General features: G+C 36.2%; 1 protein-coding gene across 1 annotated transcript in view; it reads right to left on the bottom strand.

The window, feature by feature from the left end:
- Window positions 1-5809: 5809 nt before the first annotated feature.
- The window catches only part of TRDN (triadin), a 360587-nt gene continuing 342184 nt past the window's right edge, over window positions 5810-24212 (bottom strand). The window contains exons 37-39 of the mRNA NM_001389217.1: window positions 11829-11870; window positions 9633-9671; window positions 5810-6165 (exon numbers count right to left, since the gene is read on the bottom strand). Of these exons, the coding sequence (NP_001376146.1) occupies window positions 6026-6165; window positions 9633-9671; window positions 11829-11870 (221 nt within the window). The 3' untranslated portion in view covers window positions 5810-6025. The remainder of the gene's footprint in view (window positions 6166-9632; window positions 9672-11828; window positions 11871-24212) is intronic.

The following is a 24212-nucleotide window of genomic DNA, read 5'->3' on the forward strand; positions in this document are numbered from 1 at the left end:
TAGACAAAGTTGTAATATTCTTTATTGTCCTTTTAATGACAGTAGAGTTGGTAGTGATGACCCATTCTTCATTTCTAACATTGGCAAATTTTAGTCTCTCTCATTTTGACTAGATGTTTATCAATTTTTTGAGCTTTTCAAAAAACAGCTTTTGATTTCATTGATTTTTTTTGTTTCTCTATATTCAATTTTATTGGTTTCTACTATAACCTTTATAATTTTCATTCTTCTGTTCTGAATGTATTTACTATAAACATTCATGAATACTATAAAACAATGAAAAAGAATAAACTTCTATATTCAATAAAATGAGTATGTCTCACTTGTATGCCTTAAATCACAGACTAGATACTGGACACAAAAATATGTAATTTACGATTTCATTCATGTGAAGGTCAAAACAGTCAAAACAATTTGGTAATGGAAGTCAGAGTAATGGTTACCCAAGGGATACTGACTGGGTAAGACATGAATGAGACTCTGGAGCACTGTTAATGTTCTGTATAATGTTCTGTATCTTGACTTAGGTGATGATTTCCTAGATGCATCTAGCTCTCTACTTGAGTTATGTACATGAGATACCAGTCTATAGATGTTTATTAATAGGGAAGCTGTGTATGTCCTTGAATAAAGAAATAATCCAGGATACATTGTTAAGTGAAGAAAGGAAAGTACACGGATGATATTTATGATATGCAGTGTTTGTGTAAGAAAGCAACAAAATGAGAATACATATTTGTTTTCATTTGAATTTGCAGAGGATGGATACGTACGAATCTGTAAATGTGATTAGTTGTAGGAAGTAGAGGAGTGGTTGGGGAACTGAGGCAACAAGGTTGGGATGAGATGACACTTTCCATGTATACCTTTAATATCATTTTGACTTTGAACAAGATTAATACATTCCCAATTTTAAAAATACTTTTTCTTCTGGAAAGAAAAATACTTTTTCATACATACATATTCCAAAGATGAAAATAAATTATTTATTTGCTACATTTGTTCCTCTAAATTGCTCAAATTCAGAGTTAGTTGTCTTTTCTTTTTTTTTCTTTTTTGTAAACTATTTCCTTCTTTTTAGAGATTGCACCTTCCATTCAGATCATCCTACATGTTCCTAATGGCATCAAATATATACAAATGCACAAATGATTTGTCATTGAGTTCTGAACATGAGCAAGAGATACTTCTTCCCTAAGAAAAGACATATGCTAAATGTTTTGAGATACAACACTTAGTATTTATTTTGACACTGCCAACTTATGTTGCTGAAACACCTTCATATCTTCTAATGAATGTTTAATTCCATGGCTGCATCTCTGATGGGGCTCATGAGTCACTTAGAGCTCCATCTCGAATTGCCATTCAGAGTACCACTTTTCCATAGACATCTCACAAGCACTGTGTGTTCTGATTCAGTCTTTTGAAGGATATTTTGCTGTGTGATTTATAGCAACTCCCTGAGAATGATGCAAATTAATGGAGTTTCTCTAAAACAAAATTATTTTTTTGCCAGTGGCAATGTTTCCATTTTTGTGGTTGGTTCATGGGGGTCTGACTTTCATTTGCTGCTTTGGCATATGCCACTTAGCAACACTTGATCTTCAGGGTAGGGCATATATGATCCATTTAATAACAAAGCTGGAAGGGAATTTGAAAGGTCTTAACAGTAATATCCCTTTACATGGTGCTTCCCCATAATTTTCCTCACCAAAGATGAATGTCCTTGTGCCACAGGAACTTTTATTTTTATTTAGAAGATGAAAAATTGAAGAACAGAGAAGATAAATGACCTGGAATTAGATAAATACTCCCAGAATTAGAATCTGACCTTGGGTTTGAGAGCCACTAGTCCACCAGATGCTACCCCAGCATATTTATTCTGAAAACACATCTGGCCTGGCAACTCTGCTCAGAGGATAAAGTGTACTCCTGATAAGTTTTTAAAGAAAGATTTGCATGTAGTAGGGAAAGAAGTGAAATAGCACTACTGGCTTGATGCAAGTAGTTAGTTCTTGCTACAAGTTTACCACAGAGTGTGGACATGGAGGTTGACAATCTTCCAAGGTGTACGTGACCAGGAGTTGAATGTGGCTGTATAAGAAACCAAGAATTTCCTTCTTTGCTCTATTTGCTGACATTTACTTACTGGAATTTGTATGACTTAAATATTAACAAGCATTAATTCACTTCATTATTTATTCTGAGCTTTCCTTTAGAGTATAAATATGTTTTGAAAAGCATGTATTTTTATTTTAACTCACATCTTTGGATGAGTCATGATTAATTTAAAGAGAGTTGTTTTTTTGTTTTCTTTCTATTTGGGGTAAATATTTGGTGTCTCTCAGTGACTTATAACATATTTACAGTTAAATAGTATGGGAAAACAAAGCTATGTATCTTTGTACACAAGAGGAAACATCTGCAGGAATGTCCAAATGTTTTATGGGGGCCCACGGTTAACAAGGGGAAAAGGCACAGGGTAGCAGTACCAGAAGTGTGAAAGGAGTAGAGCGATGGTGTCAGGAGGCCAGTTTCTGGAAAGCTGTGCTGAGTTTCCATGCTTTAATGAATTTGCAAATCACAGAGGGAAGCTTATAATGGTGGAAACATCACACGGAGTCACACGGAAAAGAATGTGTAGTGATTAGAAAACAGGACACTTGAGTTTTGGGTTTAGTTCTGCTCCTACTAGCAATGTGACCCTGGCATATCACTTAATATCTCTGAGATTCCTGTTCTGTATCTCTAAAGCAAATGAATGAGATTCACTCTTAATGTCCTTTTCAGCTCTTATATAGGAAAAAGCGAGCCTTTTCACATGGGGTTACATATCTGATACCGATTATAATTCAAAAAATGGCTTTTGAGATGCTGGGTAAATTAGCTAAGTTTTACAATAACACACTGAGGATGTAGTTAAGAACAGTTAAGAACTAGCAGACTAAGGTTCTAGGCCAGGTTTTGAAGCAGTCAGTGACTTTGAGCAAATTTATGCATTTCTCTAGGGATTAGGTTTATTTTTTTTCTATGTGCCAGTTGAGCTAGATGGTCCCTGAGTTTTCTTTTTTCTTTTTCTTTTTTTTTAAAGACTCTTGGATTGGTTGGATTCTTTTTTTTTTTTAATTTTTTATTTATTTATGTTAGTCACACAGAGAGAGAGAGAGGGAGGCAGAGACACAGGCAGAGGGAGAAGCAGGCTCCATGCACTGGGAGCCTGACGTGGGATTCGATCCCAGGTCTCCAGGATCGTGCCCTAGGCCAAAGGCAGGCACTAAACCGCTGCGCCACCCAGGGATCCCTGGTCCCTGAGTTTTCTATCAGCAATAACATTCGTTATTCTCTTTGCCTTTCTCCAGTAAAATAACATAAGGAAATATAGTTTCAGTTTCCAAAAATTTCTAGAGGAGTTTTTACATGGATATACCAGAATGATTTAATATACAGGCACTTTCCATGGGAATTATTCTGAAAAAGACCTGTCCCTTTTGAATGATGATTTTTCAGACTTTATGAAAACTAAACATAAATAAAAACCTTAGGTAGTTATTAATTTTCTATAGACCTTCATCTATAAAGAGGAAGTGAAGTTTGGGGAAGAGTGGATGGTTGGGATAGGTACCTCATACCAATTGAACAAAATGGAGAACAAAGACAATTATTAAATATCACATACTTTTGACCAATATGACATGAATTGTGAGTGCCCTATTAAAGACAAAAACTTTTAACTGAACCATTTATATTTTCCTTTTTAATGTAAAGCACAAACTTGAAAGGGCTAGAAATACTTTATTTAATGAAACCATTCAAACAGATGAGTTTCGTCAATGTTTTTCAAGTGCTATCATCATTGTAACTTTAAGCAGATATACCTTTAACAATCATTATTAATGTTGTTTACATCTTAATTGTTTGTTTAAATTCCAGTTACAATAAATTGTCCTTTTTTACTTCTTATTGGTTTTTATAATGACAGTGAAAGAAACAATGATATAATGTAGAAAAGCACTCGGGAAAAATTAGTGCCGCATCCAAAAGTATTATTTCAGAAATTTATTTTGATGTCATATTTGTATTAAGATATATTATCATTGTCCACAGTACATCTGTGAGGTATCAGGTTGTTTGTCTTGATCCCTATTTCACACATAGGGAAACAATCATAGTACGTTTAGGAAATTTTCCAAGGCCACATGTTGTGTCAGGACAGCACTGGGAATAGAATTTATCTCTAATAATTTTCTTATGTAGTCCAGTGCTTAACATAGTGCCCTAGAAAGAGTAAGTAGAGTAAGTACTCAATAGCCATTGAATGAAAGAATGGATAAACCATTCTATGAAATCTAAACAATTGTCATATTTTCTCTCCATTCCCTTCTTCATTAAATTGGACAAGCTGTAGGAACAGTTGAGTAATAAAGTTTATCTACAGTCCTATCCAAAAGTTTCCATTGCTACATGAAAGGGGCTTTGCAAGATTATACCATGTGGTCAGTCCTGAAGGTACATACTTCAGGTCCCCCCAGAAGAGTGTCGTTAATCTTGGTTCATTAAAACATTGGCTTTTGTGGTGTGAGTTAGATCCACTAGCATGTGCCTGAGACCAACTCTTTTTGCCAAAGTCACTGAAAATCCATTATTGATACTGAATGTGTAACTGATGCCCTAGCCTAGTGATATTTTAGTAAAATAGTGACCTAACTAGGACTTAAAGAACTTACATAGTTACAGTCCTTGAAAATAAGTCACTTGGCTAGTATTGGCTCTGGCTACCCCACCAGAGAGTAATTAGAATGCCAAAAAAGGAGAACTTATCTCCTGAGCTTAGTTGTCATAAGTTGAGTTGCAACTGTAAACATGATAAAGGTCACAGTGGCATGACTTTTAATGTTGATAGAAAAATGTGGTAAAGAACACAAGTGTTCGTATCACTGGGAGACAAAAAGGTGACAAAACCATAATAGTCATTCTCAGTGATGCATTATCAAGTAAATTAAAGATAGTCATTTATTTCCTTGGCACTGATTACCACTTACTGCAAAAACAAGTAAGACATCTCATGAAGCATTTATGGTTAAAATGCATTTCTTCAATTTTGATGACATTAACTTCTATATTTATATATGTATTTTTTGAGAAAGTAAACATATTTAACTGCATAGGATAATCCTATTAAAGTGAAGTGAAATACGTTTGTGTCTGTCACCCATATTTAGTGACTGATCTAAAATTTCACCCAGGTGACATTTTTATTAGGGCATAGTCTGGAGAAATCTGAAAATACTACATCTCATTTGCTTTTATTTTTAAAAAAACACTTTCACCAGACCTGCCTAACTGGATGGTTTATTTCCACTGGAGACAATGTCCTAATTGTAATTCAAGATAAATCTTTGAAATAAGATTTATCAAATATCAAATATTTCTACTCCATCTTACCATGTCCAAAGTTCAGAGATATTTTGAATTCTATGTAAAAGAGCATCACAAGGAACTTACAGCCCTATTTGTGGCAACTATTACCCATTCTTAGAGCATTACCGTAACTAAAATAGGAAGAGACATAAATAAAATTAAACTATTAACATCATCTTAGTGGTCAGATTGCGTTCAAAGATCCACATGATAAAGAGCAGCTTTCGTATAAGCTCCTGCACTCTTGAACTGAAAGCATCTGTGTTGTCACTTAAAACCATATCGCACTGAAATCAGGAATTCCATTTTGTAATTGCATCAAGTATGTTTAAAAGATCATTAAGTAAACTTTAAATTAACTTGTGAGCAAACCTACAGTGGGTAGAAATAAAAAAAAAAATATAAGCATCCACACTAGCAACAAACACAAATAACAGATTTTTGAGTGCCAGATCTTTCAACGTGTTTGCTTATCATTCAAGAAGAGTAAAACAGTTTCAGAGATACTCCCCGGATTCATGATTTCAGTTGCCTATGTCACTGCAGACAAACAGAAGGTCCTATTTTCAAAGTCTTAAAGCACTTGGAAGGGCTGTGCGTAGGGGGTCTATTGTCCTTGTTGCTTCTGTCCTGGAGAACTTGGTTGGCCAGAGCTCTCTCCAGGACGGTATGCGGGAGTGACAGGAAACTGAAATCCGTAGCCATTGTATCCATCCAAGTAGACACACTGGAAGAAACTGATGGGGCCTAGGGAACAGAGCATGATAATCTGTTAAAACAAATAGAATGCGAGCAGGAACAAAGGTGAAACATAGCCTGATAGTACAATGTCGGTGAACATGGGATCTTCAGCCACAGAGACTTGACAATAACTAGCCAATGAATCAACCATATTGTGTCTTGGATTCCTCACATGTAAAGTCAAAACACTATAGCAAAAGCTTCCTAGAAGTGTTGTGGAAAGTAAATCAGTAACTGTATGCAAAGCACTTGAAATCTTTCCTGGCACCTAATAAGCCCTTAATAAATGATAATAAAAATGATCTGACATAGAAAGTCAAAGCACCGACATTACAGGAATCTGTTGGTGTGCTCAGCACTCAGAAAACTGTTATGTGGTAACAGATGCTAAAACATGAGCTTATCAATATGCCAAGTAACTGATTTTTTTCTTTGAGTGTTTTAATAAAAGCACAGAGAGACTTGTGGTTCCTAGAGTTGAGGTTTTCCACATGCCTTTACTCTGGAGGCTCTCCTCAAATGGCACAGTTACTTTTTATGGCAATGCTTCCAGGTAGCAGCTCTGCTGGCGGAGCGGAAAGCAACACAGAAAGACCTTAAAGACAAGCAAGGGGTGTAGTGCAGCAGGTAGGAGCTTGCACTGCCGATGCCCCCCATGCTCCTGGTTGCAGCTTTGTTCAGAGATGGTGACTTTGGCTTCTTCAAACCATCACGGGCACCCACTGACTCTTCAGTGTTTTCCATTTCATTTATTTGCCATCTGTTAATGAGCCACTTTTTGCTGATGGCCAGGAAAGAGAAGGACCATTGAAGCGACTGCCATGTGGACTATGGTGAAGCTGGCCAAATCCATATGAGTCTAAGGGGCTTATGAAGTAGCATAAAAACAAAGCAAAGCAACAGAAGGAAGCAATGAGGGAAATTATGAACTTAGTTCTTTCTACTTCTTCTCATACAGAATCACTGTTCTTTTTTTTTTTAAGATTTTTTATTTATTCATGAGAGACACAGAGAGAGAAACACAGAGAGAGGCAGAGACACAGGCAGAGGGAGAAGCAGCCTCCAAGAAAGGAGCCCAATGTGGGACTCCATCCTGGGTCTCTAGCATCAGGCCCTGGGACGAAGGCAGGCGCTAAAACACTGAGCCACCGGGGCTGCCCCAGGATCACTGTTCTTATTCTTCTTCTTGTTATTATTATTATTTTGTTCCAGCTTCAGAGAGAGGCAGTAACACAACCTGTCCCACCCCCAAGGTTGTTCGGTGCTACTAACGGGGATGGCAATAAAGCTGGCTGCATATAAGCAATGGCAGCACCAGTGCTAAAAGTGGAAGAGTCCAGCTGAGGCAGGCTACCTTCTAGCTGAACTTACCACACATGGGCACAGTTCTGACACTTAATTGATGTCGATAGGGCTATTAATGAAAATATCATTACAGCTGCAAATTTTAGCTCTTATATAAAAGACTCAGGAATATCCGACTATAGAACCACTCCATAGTAAGATGAGAATAGGAAATATTGTTTTTATATAGTAAATCCCCCAATTGAACTTAAATATTTGGTAACTGTTTTACTAAAAATATTGAATTGATTTATTCATTCATTTATTTTTACTTAGACTTTTTATTTTGAGATTAGTCTAAAGTTGCACACAGTTGTAGGAAATGATACAGAGAGATTTCTGTATCTCCTTCACTGGGGTTTCCCCACAATGGTGACAACTTTGCAAAACTATAGTACAATATTCTAAACAGGAACTTGACATCGATGCAATCCACCTATCCTTCTGTGTGATTTTTTTTTATAATGTTTTTTGGGTTTTTAAAAAAGATATGTTTATTCATGAGAATAAAAAGATGTATTTATTTATTCATCTCTTAAATTATGTTTTAATATTAATTTATAGAATAAAAGGCTTCAGCTGTTTCTGTGACATAGCCACAAATTTTTACCAGTAGATGAACAATTAGGAAACTACTATTTAAATCAGAAATATACCCAGTTTGATTTTATAAGATTTTGCGATAATATTGAGAAGTATTAAGACTGCTTATTTCCCCATATTTGTCACAAGCTGATGGTATGGGTATGAAGGCTTCTAATGACTATCTCTCCTCTGGTGCAATGGCCCCAGCATCTAAGGCAGAGCTTGGAACATAGTAGGCACTTAATATTTGTTCAATGAATTAAGTATTAATGCAGAGTAGGAGGCATTTGCTATTATAGTACGCATTTTAGTAATTTCCTTCAGAAATGCATTAAAGAAACATTTAGAATTTGGAGAACATTATTGATGTCATTTCCTCAGATAAATGTGTATTCTTTACTTTAAAATCATGATGTGGGCAGCCCCGGTGGCCCAGCGGGTTAGTGCCGCCTTCGCCTTCAACCCGGGGTGTGATCCTGGAGACCCAGGATGGAATCCCATGTCAGGCTTCCTGCATGGAGCCTCCTTCTCCCTCTGCCTGTGTCTCTGCCTCTCTCTCTCTCTCTCTCTCTCTCTCTGTGAGTCTGTCATGAATAAATAAATTAAATCTTAAAAAAATAAAATAAAATAAAATCATGATGTGAGGGGCGCCTGGGTGGCTCAGTTGATTAAGTGTCTACCTTCAACTCCCATCATGATCCCAAGGGTCCTAAAATCCAACCTGCATAGGGCTCCCTGCTCAGTGGGGAGCCTATTTCGTCCTCTCCCTCTGGCCCTGCCTCTCCTAATGCCTGTGCTCTCTCTCCTTCTCAAGTAAAAAAAAAAAAACAAAAAACAAAAACAAAAAACCCATTATGTGAAACAAATCTCTGTCATACTTATTTCAAACATTGCTTCCTTTCGTCTGTCCAGCAATGACTTTAATGCAAATGTGGATGCAAAATGTATTGCTTCACCATTTGAAGAAAAATGTCTAATTTGGAAGTACCAGAATAATGAGAATCTTGGATATTGAATTTTGTAGCTGCACCTGAATGTTGATTGCATTTGAAATCAACAATCCCAAGGATTGAATATTGAGCCCCTGCCATATATCTAGAAAAACCAAAAAGAACTTTCAATCTTAGAAGTGAGTTTCTAAGCAATTGAATTGCTGAGTCCTAGAATTCTACATTTTTTTCATTTTCATATTAAAAAGTTTAGCATGTCACTTCAGCTGTCTTATTCTTATAGCAGGCAGTGACACACATTTAAGCACGGGTTCAGTGAGGGTGTTCAGGATCAGAGTTGTGCAGAATGGTTTGCAACAAATGCCACTTCAGTCATTACTTTTAATTCTTCCAAATACGTGCCTCTTGCCTGATGCAAAAAATGATGAACTTCTTTTAGAAATAGAAATGACCTACTTTAATGTTATTCTTCATGTCCAGGCTAGAAATCTTTTTCTTCTAATATGGTTCTTCTTAAGAGTCTTAAAGTGTCAATTTACACTTACCTTCTTAATATAGAATGACTTTATCATTTTAATGTAACAACGGACTTACTTTTTTGCCTCTTTGTGGAAGACACATCTTCAGCTTCTTCTAATGGATACAAAAATATGAAAGTAAATAATCTGTACATTCCCAGCTATCATACAAATATGGAGGGAGATGAAAATGTCTAAAGAGGTGCGCAGTATGAAAGAAACAAGAGTGAATGCTAGGTTCTTTTAATATATGCTAGGTTCTTGTTCAGATTTTGCTCAATCTCTCACTATTTTAAAGGAGAGAAGAACCAGTTGAAGAAAAGAATGTGGCATTTGACAGGCAGTTGTTAAAACAAGAAAACTGGTCCTGATGTGTTGGATGTTAGTGGATGAGAACTAGATGACACACATTTTTTTCTTAGAAGAGGTCTTTGATGTTCAGAGTTGTAATATGGTAAGGGTAAGTTAGCTAAATGATGATATTTCAGTCAAAATCATTCTAAATTTTTTAGGAACTGCAGTTGTTTTTTTTTTTTTGTGACCACCATTGCCATGAAAGAATATCACAGAATGGTGTCCTGTATCCTTCCCTTTTCTCATCTGCTCAAGGGCTTCTCTGCTGTAGTGAATGGGCACCAGGCAGTTATCTAGTGATGGAGAAATTGAAGCTATCTATGTGAACCCTTTCTCCAAGTTAGAAGTTCTTGTCTGGTATTCATATTTGGGCTTTTGGGGGGGTTTCCTATAAAACTCTGAAATGTTAGAAAGATGTGAATGTGAGTGTGTGTGTGTGTGTGTGTGTGTGTGTCTTTCATCAAAAGTTAGGTTTTAGACTTCATCAAAATCTGAATGAGCTCAAGGACCTTTTTCTCAAAGTGTGATCCAAATACCAAGAGTTTCACTATTACCTGGAGACTGACATAAAGGTAGTTCTTAGGCTCCAACCCAGATTTATTCCATTTTAAGACTGTCAGAATATTTATGTATAAAATAGTTTGAGAAGCAAAGATCTAGAAGTTGAAAGCACATTAAGATTTGTTGTTTTTAATAATTCAAGTTTTAAAAAATATCTAAAAGTTCAGTATTCAAAACATATCTTAGGGAAAATGTAAATCATTTCATAAGACTCAGGTATCCATTCCCTTGTGTCTTTTCTCAAAGCACTACTTTCTACACTATTAATTAATTCTGGGCCCTGCTATAGTACTTATATTTTCATGGCAAGAACAACTTTTAGGAAAACTCTATTGCGTACAGGAAAGTTTAGAAGTAGAATGGAAAATATTTATTATATAATAAGCCAAACTATGGAGCCAGAAAACTCCTCAGAGGAAACACACACACTCACACACACACATCAAATTAGTTGAAACCCTTACAATACAGATAAGGAAATTTGGTCCCGAAAATACTTGCTCAAGATTATGCATCTGGTTGTGGCATATTTTTCTGAGGTTTGTCTTTCCATCCTCCTTCCATTCCTTTTTCCCTTCCTTCCTCTATGTAATTTCTGTCAGTATAGGCAAATTATTTCAAATATTCTTAATAAAAATATGCCAGGAGTGCCTGCGTGGCTCAGTCTGCCTTTGGCTTAGGTCCTGATCTCAGGGCCTGGGATCGAGCCTCGAGCCTGCTTCTCCCTCTCCTCCTACCCCTCCCCCTACCCCACTCATGCTCTCTCTCTCTCAGATAAATAAATAGCATCTTTAAAAAATATATCAATTTCATCTTTGAACACTTAATGTGGTTCTCTTCCTGTCAAATAGCATCCCCACAATTCTTGGTGAAATGATAATTTTTAAATATTGTTCTTGTAAGTAGTTTGGACAATAAATGCATCTAATAATTACTTTTATTTTTTTTAAAGATTTTATTTATTTATTCATGAGAGACACAGAGAGAGGCAGAGACACAGGCAGAGGGAGAAGCAGGCTCTCTGCGGGGAGCCTGATGCGTAACTTGATCCCAGGACCCCAGGATCATGCCCTGAGCAAAGGCAGATGCTCAACCACTGAGCCACCCAGATGCCCCTAATAATTACTTTTAAATAAACCAGTGTCCATCCAACTAGTGCCTTCAATATGTGCAGATATTCACATATATCTATTTTTCCAAATACTGCAAAAAAGCTATTTGTTTAAAAAAATAGGCCTACCATCTAACCATTACTTAGGAAAAGCTGAGAACTAGATCAAGAATAGCTTAATAAAACAGACAAAACATTACAACCTTAAGAGAAAACTTATAAATACATTGACAATCACAAACTCACCTTTAGCTTTCTTTGAAGCTGATACATCTTCCAAATCTTCTCCTAGAGAGTAAAGAAAGGACACATCAACCCACAGTCTATTTTCCAGATTTCCCAAAGAGGAAATTTTGTATTTAAAGATTTTTGAGTCACAGGATGTCTTACTCTATGAACTCAGCATCTAGTGTCCCTATGAATAGGAACTTCCTGACAAACAAGACAACTTCTCTGATGTGGGGAAAAGGTGGGGAGGAGATGTATTCCATGCCAGGCTGTGATCAGCAGGCTGGCAAAGGCTGGCTACGGAAAGAAGGGCTGACCAACAGTGCCTCTCCCAAATTTGCTTTTCTTTCCTTCCCAAACCACCAGCATCCCTGGGATTTAGGAAGTTTGAGGTAAATAGCTTCACATCCACAAGGTGGATTCTGAGAAAAATATCCACCCACATATTTTATTAGCAGACTGATTAGATTTTTGTCTTCTGACAATTGTAGAGGCAATTAAAAGTCATTAAAAGTTGAACCAAAGCTCAAATACATAAACAATGATTCTAATGGTACATTATGTAAATTTCTTGGTGTTTTGTGTACAGGCACATATGGAATAATGTGGAAGAAATTTTAAGTCTGAGATAATTTTAACACAATATAATTAAATGATCTTTAAATATTCACATCAACTTTTTAGCATTCATAATGATCTGAAAGAGGGTTGGTTTTCTATCATTTATTCAGATTTTGCATACCAGCTGCTCACTAATAAATAGAAAAGGGGTAAAATAGGTCAGCATGCAGATTTTCTCTAATAAAAAGAAATGTGACCTTTAGGAAGAGATGCTATTATGTAAAAGAACAAAATGGGGAAAAGAAATAAAATTGCTAGCATTTCTTTTCCAGTGAATACTTAAAAACTATTTATTTAAAATAGTATTTTTTAATTAACAACCTTGGGAAAAAGTCACATCAGGATTCCAAAGTAAAGACAGAGACCCTAAAAGAGCTAGCTTGCTTTCTTTCTTTCTTTCTTTCTTTCTTTCTTTCTTTCTTTCTTTCTTTCTTTCTTTCTTTCTTTTTTTTTTCTTGTCAGGATAGAGCAGAGTTTAAATCAGGCAAGAACCACTCCAGCTCTGTCCACAGCTTACTCTCTACAGCTGGATCTTAGGTATGGTGGTTAAAAACTGGCTTCACTTCATTCAAGGTCCTAGTTCAGAGCATTTATGATTTCCTCAATTTGAGCATCCTTTACTCCTGCCCTTGGCAGTGTCACTTAAATGTGGACTGGAGCATCCACTTGGTCCAGAGCAGTGAATTATTAAAATTTCAACCTGATAAATTTAGAGGTATTGAAATATAGGGGTGCCTGGGTGGCTCAGTCAGTTGTCTGCCTTTGGCTCAGGTCATAATCCCAGGGTCTTGGGATCAAGCCCCAGGTCAGGCTCCCTGCTCAGTGGGGAGTCTGCTTCTCCATCTCCCTCTGCCCCTTCTCCCTGCTGTGCTTGCTCTCTCTTTCAAATAAATAAAAACTTAAGAAATAAATAAGGCAGCTAAAAAAGGGAACTATTTAAATATAAGTTTAACTCAAATACTGAATTAAATAACCATGGTCTTAAACTACTCAGCAGTTATGAATAAAGAAAAGGTATAAATGAGTATATGATAATTTAAAATAGTAACTATATTTTTAAAATGAGGTTAGAGTTTTTGGAAGAATCAAATAATAGTTTTATTTTCATTGTGTAGCAAGAATCTGCTAATATCTATGGATGACGTTTATAAAAATAAAATAATGCCAGGTTCTTGTACACAAGAAATATAGATTTTATTTTTGTAGATTATAGCACATTTAGAACTAAGACACTTATTCTTTCGATCCACTTTTATCCTTGGGGAAAGAAATATGGGTAGAATAAAAACCTTAGCTTCTTCTCTTTTCCAAATTCTGTATTCTGAGCCAGCATAACGTAGATACAAGTGATAAAAGCTGGTAAGAAACGAGTCACATGTCAATCGCTCCGGCTCATGGAAGGCACAAGAAGGGCAACTACAAGCCTAGGGCAGTTGCTATAGAGATGCAGTCTCTGTGCAAGCAGCTTAATGGCAACAAAAATTTACTGAACTAGGAATAACGAATGTACTGCGACTGTCACTGCTCAGAATACAAAGAAACAGCATATTTACAGTCCATTTACTTTTATAACTTGAGCATTGATTACGTGAGTGGTGGTTTTGATAAAACAAATACTTGACTCTCTAAAAAGGTATAGTCATTACCATAAAAGATGTATCAACATGTGCCGATGGAATTTTAAGGAGTAATTTCCTTGGAGGAGGGGAGGGACAGTCAGGAAAATAGTTTATGAAGGAAGTCTAATTTATTTTTTATTTTTATTTTTTTCCTTGGAAGGTTTACCTGAGGAAATATTCTTTAGGTGAGATGTGGAAAAAGTCAAGAAATATTGATGTACAACAGCTATACCCAAGTTTGGTATCAAATAGAGATGGTTCAATTTTTTGTTAAGTTTGCACAAGAATAAGGAATGTGATATTTTTCCTTTTGTCAGTTTTTAGGGTCCTATCAGTGCAGATACCCCACTTTAGTTGAAGGATAAACAGTTCAAGCTGCTAAAGTGAATAATTTGGTATGTGTTGCCTTAGAGGCAGGCCTGAGCTGGACAGCACAGCCTCTAAGCCAAATTCCTAAGCTTGAGGACAAGGACTGGGAAGCAGAATCAGATAACGAGTTAGGGGCCTCGGGATTCTGTGATGAGCTGAGTGTACCTGTATCTTATTTGTGAACGGGAAAGGAAGGAAGAATTATTCAAAACTTACCACTGAAACTTCACAGCTATTAGAACATTGATTTTTTAAAAAATAATTTTTATAACTTGTACAGTTTTAGAGCACAATGAGTTTTATTTTTTCACATATCCCTTAATAAATGGTACCTTTTCATTAAAAAAAAAAAAAAAAAAAAAAGGAAGCCTAATTTAAAATGGGTCCCCTAGGGCAGCCCAGGTGGCTCAGCTGTTTAGCTAGTGCTGCCTTTGGCCCAGGGCCTGATCCTGAAGATCTGGGATCAAGTCTCACATCAGGCTCCCTACATGGAGCCTGCTTCTCCCTCTGCCCATGTCTCTGCCTCTGTGTGTGTGTGTGTGTGTGTGTGTGTGTGTGTGATGAATAAATAAACAAAATCTTTTAAAAAATGGGTCCCCTCATATAGAGGGGATTTTGACTGAGGGAGATGGCCAATTTGCAGTGAAGGCAACCATCAGAAGACTAGAAGAAGACAGCAAAGCACAGAATATATTCAAGGATCACAGGGAATGTTGAGGTTACAAAGATTATCATGTGGAAAGACAGATGTCAGGCTGAGTAGTCTCTACTTAGTTGTCATAGCCAGTGAAGGTTGTTCAAGAGGGAAATCATATGTTAATGTACTTTGTAAAAATAACAAGACTAGAATATGAGAGAAGGGATTCAGAAAAAGAAATTGGGAATGTATTTTAATCGTCGACATAGAAACAATGATTTCTGCGGCTGCAGGGGTTGAGTGTAAATGAAGCTTTGTAGGTTGAGTGAAGTGGGATTGAATACATATGAATGCAGGCCATTGGTGTAACAAGGGATAGCCTAATGCGTTGAGTTTGGAGGAAGATAGTGATGCCATTCTCAGCAACAAGGAAATCTCAGGAGGCACTCATTAGCTTGGGGTTATGAAAAGTTTAGTTTCCTAGTTCAGTTGTGTTGGCGGTCATAAAGTTGCAAGTGTCTAATAGGAAGAAAGACAGAAGGCAGGATATCTGGAAAAGTTTAGAAGTGGCAGGCATTGAGTTAATAGGCAAAACTGAGTGAGTTGAGAGGTCACTTTTAATGATAGTTAATATGTCTTTATACCATCTGCTGTGCCTTATTATTTCATATGTTTTAGCACATTCAATTCTGACGAGCCCTCTGTGAGGTGAGTGTTCTTATTTTAAATCTCCTATACAGATGGGGCAGAGAGGGGTTAAGTGCTGCCCAAGGTCACAGAGTGACTTAAGTGGAAGGACTGGACTGGAGATCCCAATCTACCTGGATTAGAGTCACTTGAATGAGCATTTATATTTATTGCACAGATAGTATACCTGTTATGTGGCAGCCACTGTTCTAAGCACTTTATAAATAATAAAATATTTCACTTCCTCTGGAAATTTGGGAAGAGGATCCTATTACTATTCCCATTTTGTAGGTAGGACAAATGGCTAGAGACTCAAGGTCTGGGAGAAAGGTCTGGGGAAAACTGGGATTCAGACTCAGGCCTTCTGGTTCTGGAGATTGTGTTACCAATCATTGTGCCATTCCACCTCTTGAGGATGGCCTCCTAGACCCAGTTCTCTCTCATCCTAGAACCTATGAATTATATTACTGGCTGCATGAATCATGAACTTGTGCAGAGCAGGGATGAAGGAATGTCTCTCTTCCAACAATCCATTCTTTTTCAGAGGGTATAATAGAAGAGTTACTTGGCTGTATTTGAAAATGATAATGACAATGAAGAGGAAAATATATCTGTTCTGTGTGCTTAACCACTGTAATTTAGACAATCATATTCCAAACAATTAAGAATGATAATATTATCCTGACTTTCAATTTGTAGACTCCATCCTTTATGTATATAGAAACTTAGATTTGAAAAAAAAGAAAGAAACTTAGATTCTGAAGGAATCACAAGTGTTAATGAACCCATCCTCTAATCAAATTCAGACATCTCTACTATAACAGAGTCAAGAACACATGGGAGGATTTGTCTGTGTGGCTACCGTTTCAATCTTTTAAACATTTTGACGTCAAAGTCTGTTTTTTGTATAACTCTTTTATACTTATTGAATTAAGGCTACAGACACAGGGGTTCTTAGAGAACTATTAGTTTATGAAAACAATAAAATGATGATGATAGAAAGGTCTAAATTTTGTATTTTCAAGTAGTGCATGGATCTTCTCATTAACTAAAAGAATTTCTTCTTTGTCTCAATTTCACAATCTGCCTCATTTCACATAAGTGTCTGTTCCAATACTTAACTATATGTATATAAATTTATAAACAGGTAAATTTATAATATATAGGTGTGTGTGTGTGTGTGTTATTTTGTAATTGAATGTAATGCACTGAAAAAAATCAGAAATTCTCTTTGCCCTTTGTATGAAAGTATTTGCTGAGCTCCCAGCCTGATCTCTAGTCATGGATCAAAAAGAGAGAACAGGATGGGATTTTACAAAAGTTCAGGAGGTAAGTCTTTGCAGGGAGTCAAAGGTAGCCTTGGTTCTACGAGGCTGAAAACAGATATAACTTCAACAGCTAATATGCTGGCATTAAGGAGACTGTGAGTGTATGTACATATATGTGTGTATGTGTGTTTGTATAACATACAAATATACATGATATATATATATTTATATAACATTAATATTAACACTAATTAAAATTTGGAGGGGAATTCTAAGAACATTAAAAAATGTGGAGTCTAGTCTTAGGTCACTGATAGATATGGCGTATAATTACATGTATTTTTAAACACATGGACTTGATATATGAATTAGCAAATTTTATACTAAAAATTATATATTTATCATTCTCAACAAGCAATCTTATCTTGATTCTATTTCTTATTCTCCATAATGGCAGTTCTCAAACTTTTGGTTACAGAAACCCTTTGCAATCTTAAAAAAATTAAGGCCCTCAAAGAACATTTGTTTATATGGATTATGTCTACTGATAATTAATGTAATAGAAATTAAAATAGCCATTTTTTTTTTTTTTTGTAAACACAAGGATTCACAAGCAAACCATTCCTTCATATAAGAGTGATGATGTTCTTACATGCCATTTGGAGAATTCCACTGTATACGTCTGAGAAAAATGAGACTGACAAAGGTAAGTAATGGCTGAGTATTAATATGTAAAATGTTTCAGATCACCTAAAAGGATTTTGGAGTTCTTAGAGATCCACAGACTATTACATTGAGAAGTATTACTCTAGATAAAGAATTCTATCTCTATGAAACAACCAACATGTTACCAAAGGAAACAATTAAACATAAATCTGTCAAAAGGAAAGATAATTATTTAAAAAATAAGTTCATAGCCATGTAAATCAATAACAGTGCAAAGTATTTGAGAAAACAAGAAAGTGAATGTTACCTTTTGAAGGCAAAAAAAACCCCTGTCTTATTTCTCTGACACAGAAACAAGTAAAATAATGTCAGATATAAGCAGGACACAGACAAAGCAAAGCTAGATTCTTTAAAATAAGAATTGTTACAAAGGAAATACTCGTTGTAAATCCACCTACCTTTTTATTTTATGGAAAAATTATCACAACAATAGCAACCATTTGCCAATTAACTAATGCTAGTTTTGCATTAAAAGAAATATTTTACACTAATTTGAAATTACAATAAATGTAAACATTTTAGATTTAGGGTTAGATATCAACTTCTTGTTTGTTTTTTTCCTTGCTTTCTCTCTTTTTCTCTCTCTTCTTTTTTCTATATTAAAAGCATCCCCCCTAAATTTGGATAACTGGAATTAATTTAACATCATTATCACACACAGTCATATTAACTCATTAGAAACATATTTACAGTGGTTTTTAAAGGTTGTTGGAATCTCAGATTGTTCTTTATATAAAGGGTATGATTCATCATTCATATTTTATGATGTATCTTATATGTTTACAATATAAAAATATCTGAAATTGAATCAGTAATCAAAAAACTCCCAATAACCAATAGTCCAAGACCAAACAGCTTCACAGGTGAATTCTACCAAACATTTTTAAAAAGAGTTAATACCTAATATTCTTGAACTATTCCAAAAACATAGAAAAGAAAATTTCCAAATTCATTTTATGAAGCCGGTATTACCCTGATACTATCACCAGTTAAAGACACCACAAAATAAAGAGAACTACAGACCAATACTAATCTAATGCAAAAATCCTCAACAAAATACTAGCAAACAAACAAACAATACTAGCAAACCGAATCCAACAATTCATTAAAAATTTTTTTCACCACAATCAAGGTGGGGTTTATTCCCAGAAACTCAAGGATGGTTCAATATTCACAAATCAGTCAACTTGATACACCACATCAATAAGAGCAAAGATAAAAATCATATGATCAGGCAGCCTGGGTGGCTCAGCGGTTTAGCACTGCCATCAGCCCAGGGCCTTATCCTGGAGACCCGGGATTGAGTCCCACGTCGGGCTCCCTGCATGGAGCCTGCTTCTCCCTCTGCCTGTGTCTCTGCCTCTCTCTCTCTCTCTCTCTCTGTGTGTGTGTCTCTCATGAATAAATAAATAAAATCTTAAAAAAAAACAACAACAAAAAAAAACCCACCCATGTGATCTTTTCAATAGATGCAGCATTATTTACAATAACTAAATTATGGAAGCAGCCCAAGTGACTATTGATAGATGAATGGATAGAGAAAAGGTGGTATACATATATATGTAATGGAATGTTATTCAGCCATAAAAAGGAATGAAACCTTGCTATTTACAACAGCACGGATAAAGCTAGAGAATATGATGCTAAATGAAATGTCAGAGAAAGACAAATACCAAGTGGTTTCAAAACAAATGAAACAAAAGGAATGAGCAAGAGAGAAAGAAAGTTAAGAAACAAAACAAATGAGCAAAAGGGAACAAAAAAAGAGAAAGAGACAAACTGAGAAATGGACTCTTAACTATAGAGAACAAACTGCTGGTTACCAGAGAGGAGATTGAGGGATGGGTGAAAGAAGGGATGGGAATTAAGAGTACACTTATCATGATGAGAGGTGCCTGGGTGACTCATTCAGTTAAGCATCCGACTCTTGGTTTTGGCTCAGGTCATTATCTCAGAGTCCTGAGATCAAGCCCCAAGTCCAGCTCCATGCTCAGTGGGGAATCTGCCTGACGATTCTCTCCCTCTGCCTCTCTGTCTACTCACAGGAGCTCTTCCATTCTTTCTCTCTCTCTCAGATAAATACATAAATCTTAAAAAAAAAAAAAAAAAGAGTGCACTTATCATGATGAGCACTGAATAATGTATCAAATTGTTGAATCAACATATGGTACACCTGAAACTAATATCACCCTTTATGTTAAAAATTCAAAACTTAAAAAAAAAAGGCCCAAAATAACAAACATTTTCTAGGGGAATTAAAGTAAATAAGAGCAATGTATGTAAGAGCAAAATTCTTTGAAAGAACGCTAATCTGTAATTGAAAATAGCACAGAAAAAAAATACTGAATAAAGAAAAAATAATATAAAAATGTCAAAATTAAGGCAGACTTTAAAAACGATCAGTTTAATTTTCCAAAGTGAATATTACCTTAAAGTTTTCTTGCAATTTATTCATTTAGAAAATAGTTACTCTTTCAGCAACAATAATAGTAGCTACAATGAGCTTTTTTTTTCTGTGCAGGTGCTCCACTAGGTACTTTACATATGTTTTCACTTAAGTCTTACAATTCACTAAGAAACAGGTGGAACATCCTCATTTTACAAGAGAACAGGGGATTTAAACCGTGTTAAGCAATGCATTTTTAAAGTATTAAAAGGAGGTATAAAGCTAATTTTCTAGAACTTCTAGACACTCTTTCAACTAAACTTTCTTATCTCTATTTTCAGAGCACTTTGCCATGTTCTTTGGAAGAACCAAAAGAAAATGCAAAAGAAGTAATTTGTAGTCATAGAGAAAATGGACCAGTATCCAAACAAATAAAAGATACTATGAGTTGCAATGTAGTATACGACAATCGTCAAAATAAGTGTAAGGTGTTTTCAGTGGTGGTATGGTCACTTCCTCAAACGGAGATCAAAGAAATTTTCTGGAAGCTATCCTATGGGAGATGGACCTTGGAGAGTCATGATGAACTGGAGATGGGCTGTGAAGGATCATATGGCTGGAAATGGGAAGAAAAATCCAAGAAAAAAGAATGACAGGGTCAAAGGATGGAGGAAAGTAAGAAACATGGAAACTTGAATTGGTTTGTTATCTCCTATTAGTATAAACAATGGTTATAGAAAAAGGATTTAAAATGTAGTTTAAGACTGGATCATAGAGGCTTTAGACCCTCAGGCTAAGAAATGTAGAATGTAGTCTAAATTTGCCGTGAGGAAATATTGAATACCTATTATATAAATGGTCTAATCAATCTGAAGTTTTGGAAAACTTAATCTATTTAGTAGACATGACATGGAGGAATGGCAGAAACCAGAAAGGGACCTTCTGGAAAGTCACTATAATGGTTCAGAGGAGAAATAGTACATGCTAGCATGACTTGGCACTGAGTTAGAGCCATAGACAAAGCATAGTGATTAGTCAAAGTAGAATTTGAAGTTTTATGTCTAAGTAACTGAAGAATGGAAATCACACGTCATTTCTTTTTAGCATTTGCTGGGGTCAAGGGATAAGCGAGAAAAGAGGGATATAATAGGAAGGTCAGTCATAAACCTATGCAGACAAAAGGTGAAGCTGGGAGTTGAAAAATGTGGGGCCAGAGCTGATAAGTCAGGTTAGGCTTCAGAACAATTTGAGGCCTTCGCCATAAAGAGGTGGACAACAAGGTGGGATGCCCCCATTGAGAAAAAGTGCTAAGAGGAGGAAAGAGAGCTGAGACTGGAAGAACTAATCCTCTGGAAAAAGAAAGAGCAGCAGAAACCCATACTGAGCAAATATGCTCATACCGAAAAAAGGAGTCTGATATTATGACAACCAAGAGAGGAAAACATTTCAAAAAGGACATGAGACCAACAATGTTGAGTGCATCAGAGAGGAAGAAGTGAGAAGAAGGAGAGGTGAGGAGAAGAGAAGAAGTGATTGCCCAGCAATCAGGACATCTGGGCTGAGCTTCAAGTGTGGTATTTGAGGAAAATGTTGGACGGCAATGCTCAGGTTGCCTGAAGAATTGGTGGGAGACTTACCTCAGAAGTGTGATTGTAAATGAAAGCAAAAGTACCATGACCTCAGGAAGCAAAAAGAGCAAGGAAAATTGCATGTGAAAGAGCAGTTGGAAGATATTGTAGGTGAAGGGAGAAGGGCTTCTTAGAGCGAGAACTGAAGATGCAGGATGGAGGGATGGAGGGGGCCAGGATCATGGGAGGCAAGAAGGGATAGAGTCAAGGAGAACATGGAGTGATAAATCTTGGGTGAGAAGCAATGCTTCCTCATCTGAGCATGGGAGCATGGGAGTGGGTAAAATAATGGGAAAGGTTAAAAGAGTATGTAATGTGGAGGGAAGAACATTTTCAGGGAAACCATATCGATGGCCTAGATTGTGAACTTTATTTTTCTTGTTTTTAAAGATAAAATTTCCTGTGTAGTGCCCAGCTTGCTCTGTGTACTCTTAGCAAACATGATAAATAAATAAAAAGTACCTAAATAATGCATGCATGTGTACCAGCAGTTACTGCATGTTCATTTCTACCAGCAATCTGTTCTGATTTGTGCCAGAGATTCAAGAAATACTCATAGGTAAACAGCTGGAATCCTAAAGCATCGACACAAAATAACTTTGCATATGGATTTTTTTTCCATTTTTGCTCCTCTTATTTTATCTAATTCACTGCATCACTTTGTCTCTATAGACATCCCAAAGGCTTTAAAATATTTTCTCAGTTGATTTGCTGAATTATGTGTAAATGGTTTGGTGGAATATTACATTCTAGGAGTCAACAGTTTTTCAAGAAATCAGAAGAATACATGGTGGTTCAAAAAAGCAGTCGATAGCCTGTTTCTTTTAGTTTTTAAATCTGAATGCTTCTTCTATACTATTATTTAAAATGATCCCGAGTTTTAAAGAAAATTTACTGCTACGCTGAGCAATAGCCACAGAATTCTTGAAGACTGACCTCAGGGGGTAATAAAGAATGCAGACAGTTCACATTTGGAATTGTGCACACAGTAAAGCCAAGGGTGTTCAATAAAGGTATGCAATTCCCTCTGAGTGTCTGTCCTGTCACTCTGAGGAGAAGACAAAACTGTCTTGAGGGCAATGTCAGGACAACTTAACATCACCAATAAATGAATGAGGTCACATTGCTGGGACCCAAAGACTAATCATCGACAATGACAATATTTGACCAAATGTGCCTTATACACAGACGCTCTCTGAGGCTAGCAGGGGGAGCGATTAGAGAAGGTAAGCACGGCAGCTGGTACCTATTTAGAAGGCTTCAACCAAGTTACTGCTCCATTTTTTTTTCTCCTGAAGCAAAGTTTCCATGAGGATAATCACCCTTCCTCTAAAAAGTAGGATTGTTTTAAACCACCCCAAAATGAATAAGATGTTTTCTCTCACATGATTGTATCTTACCATTTCTCCAGTTTGACACAAAGCTTAATGAGTGAAACCTGTTCCTAACTAGGAAAAGTAGCACAGCATGCCGTAGTCATTTCCGTCCCCATCATTATCATCACCACCCTCATGGATGCCAATTAATAATCGCTTATTGGACTCCAGTTATTATTTATGTACCTACTATTTTGTCTTACTTAATCTCCCTCAAATTTCTATGAGGTAATATTATTATTATCCACATTTCAAAAATAAGGCTACCAAGCACGGAGATGTTATGAAGCTTTCCCAATTTTTCAGTTTTTAGGCCAGTTTCCCTGGCATCAGCCACTATCTGATGATGATTTTTATATTTCTATCATGAATTTAGTGCTAATTTGTTCTTAACAAAAACTACATTGATGTTAATATTCATCAGCACTCCATTCCAGCAGGTGATCTCCAATAATATCCCACGTGTCTTATTAAAACAAGATTCATGGATAACATTAAAAAAGCAACTATTGGATTGTTAGGCTGCTGATAACGTGATAGACAATATTAATGACAAAATCATACTTTTTGTTGCAGTGCTGGGCTCAGAGGGCATAAAGGAACCCTCCAGAATCTTCCTCCTGCCCTGAGAGGGGAAGAAGAAAACCTGCTGATACATGAAAGAGTAGGTCATCCTGTGGACAAGTGTTTATATTAAAACTGGAACTCAGAGACTAAGTGTGCAAGGAGTAAAGTGAGGTCATAGAAGCTGTGCCAGGGTGGGGATGAAAATATAACTAACTGCCTCCGTGGATTCTGGGAAGGTGGCAAAAACACAGTATTTCAATCTCTTCCAAATCCCCTTGTAAAAAGAGATAATGAAACCCATGGACAATATTCATAACAAAATGAAATGAGCCCTAAAACACATGTGGATTTGAACAAACAAATAGTCAAAATCTGCCAAGCATTAGTGTTTGTAGAAGGAAAAGCACAGAGAGACAATGGGGAGTCTGAGAGACATCCCAGAACCCCCAAACAGCCAATAGGTATTTTCTGAAAAGCAAGTAATGACAACTTGAGATCATCTGCTGAAACTGGGAGGG

The sequence above is a fragment of the Canis lupus genome, chromosome 1 (assembly GCF_011100685.1).
Source record: "Canis lupus familiaris isolate Mischka breed German Shepherd chromosome 1, alternate assembly UU_Cfam_GSD_1.0, whole genome shotgun sequence".
NCBI classification, from domain to species: domain Eukaryota; kingdom Metazoa; phylum Chordata; class Mammalia; order Carnivora; family Canidae; genus Canis; species Canis lupus.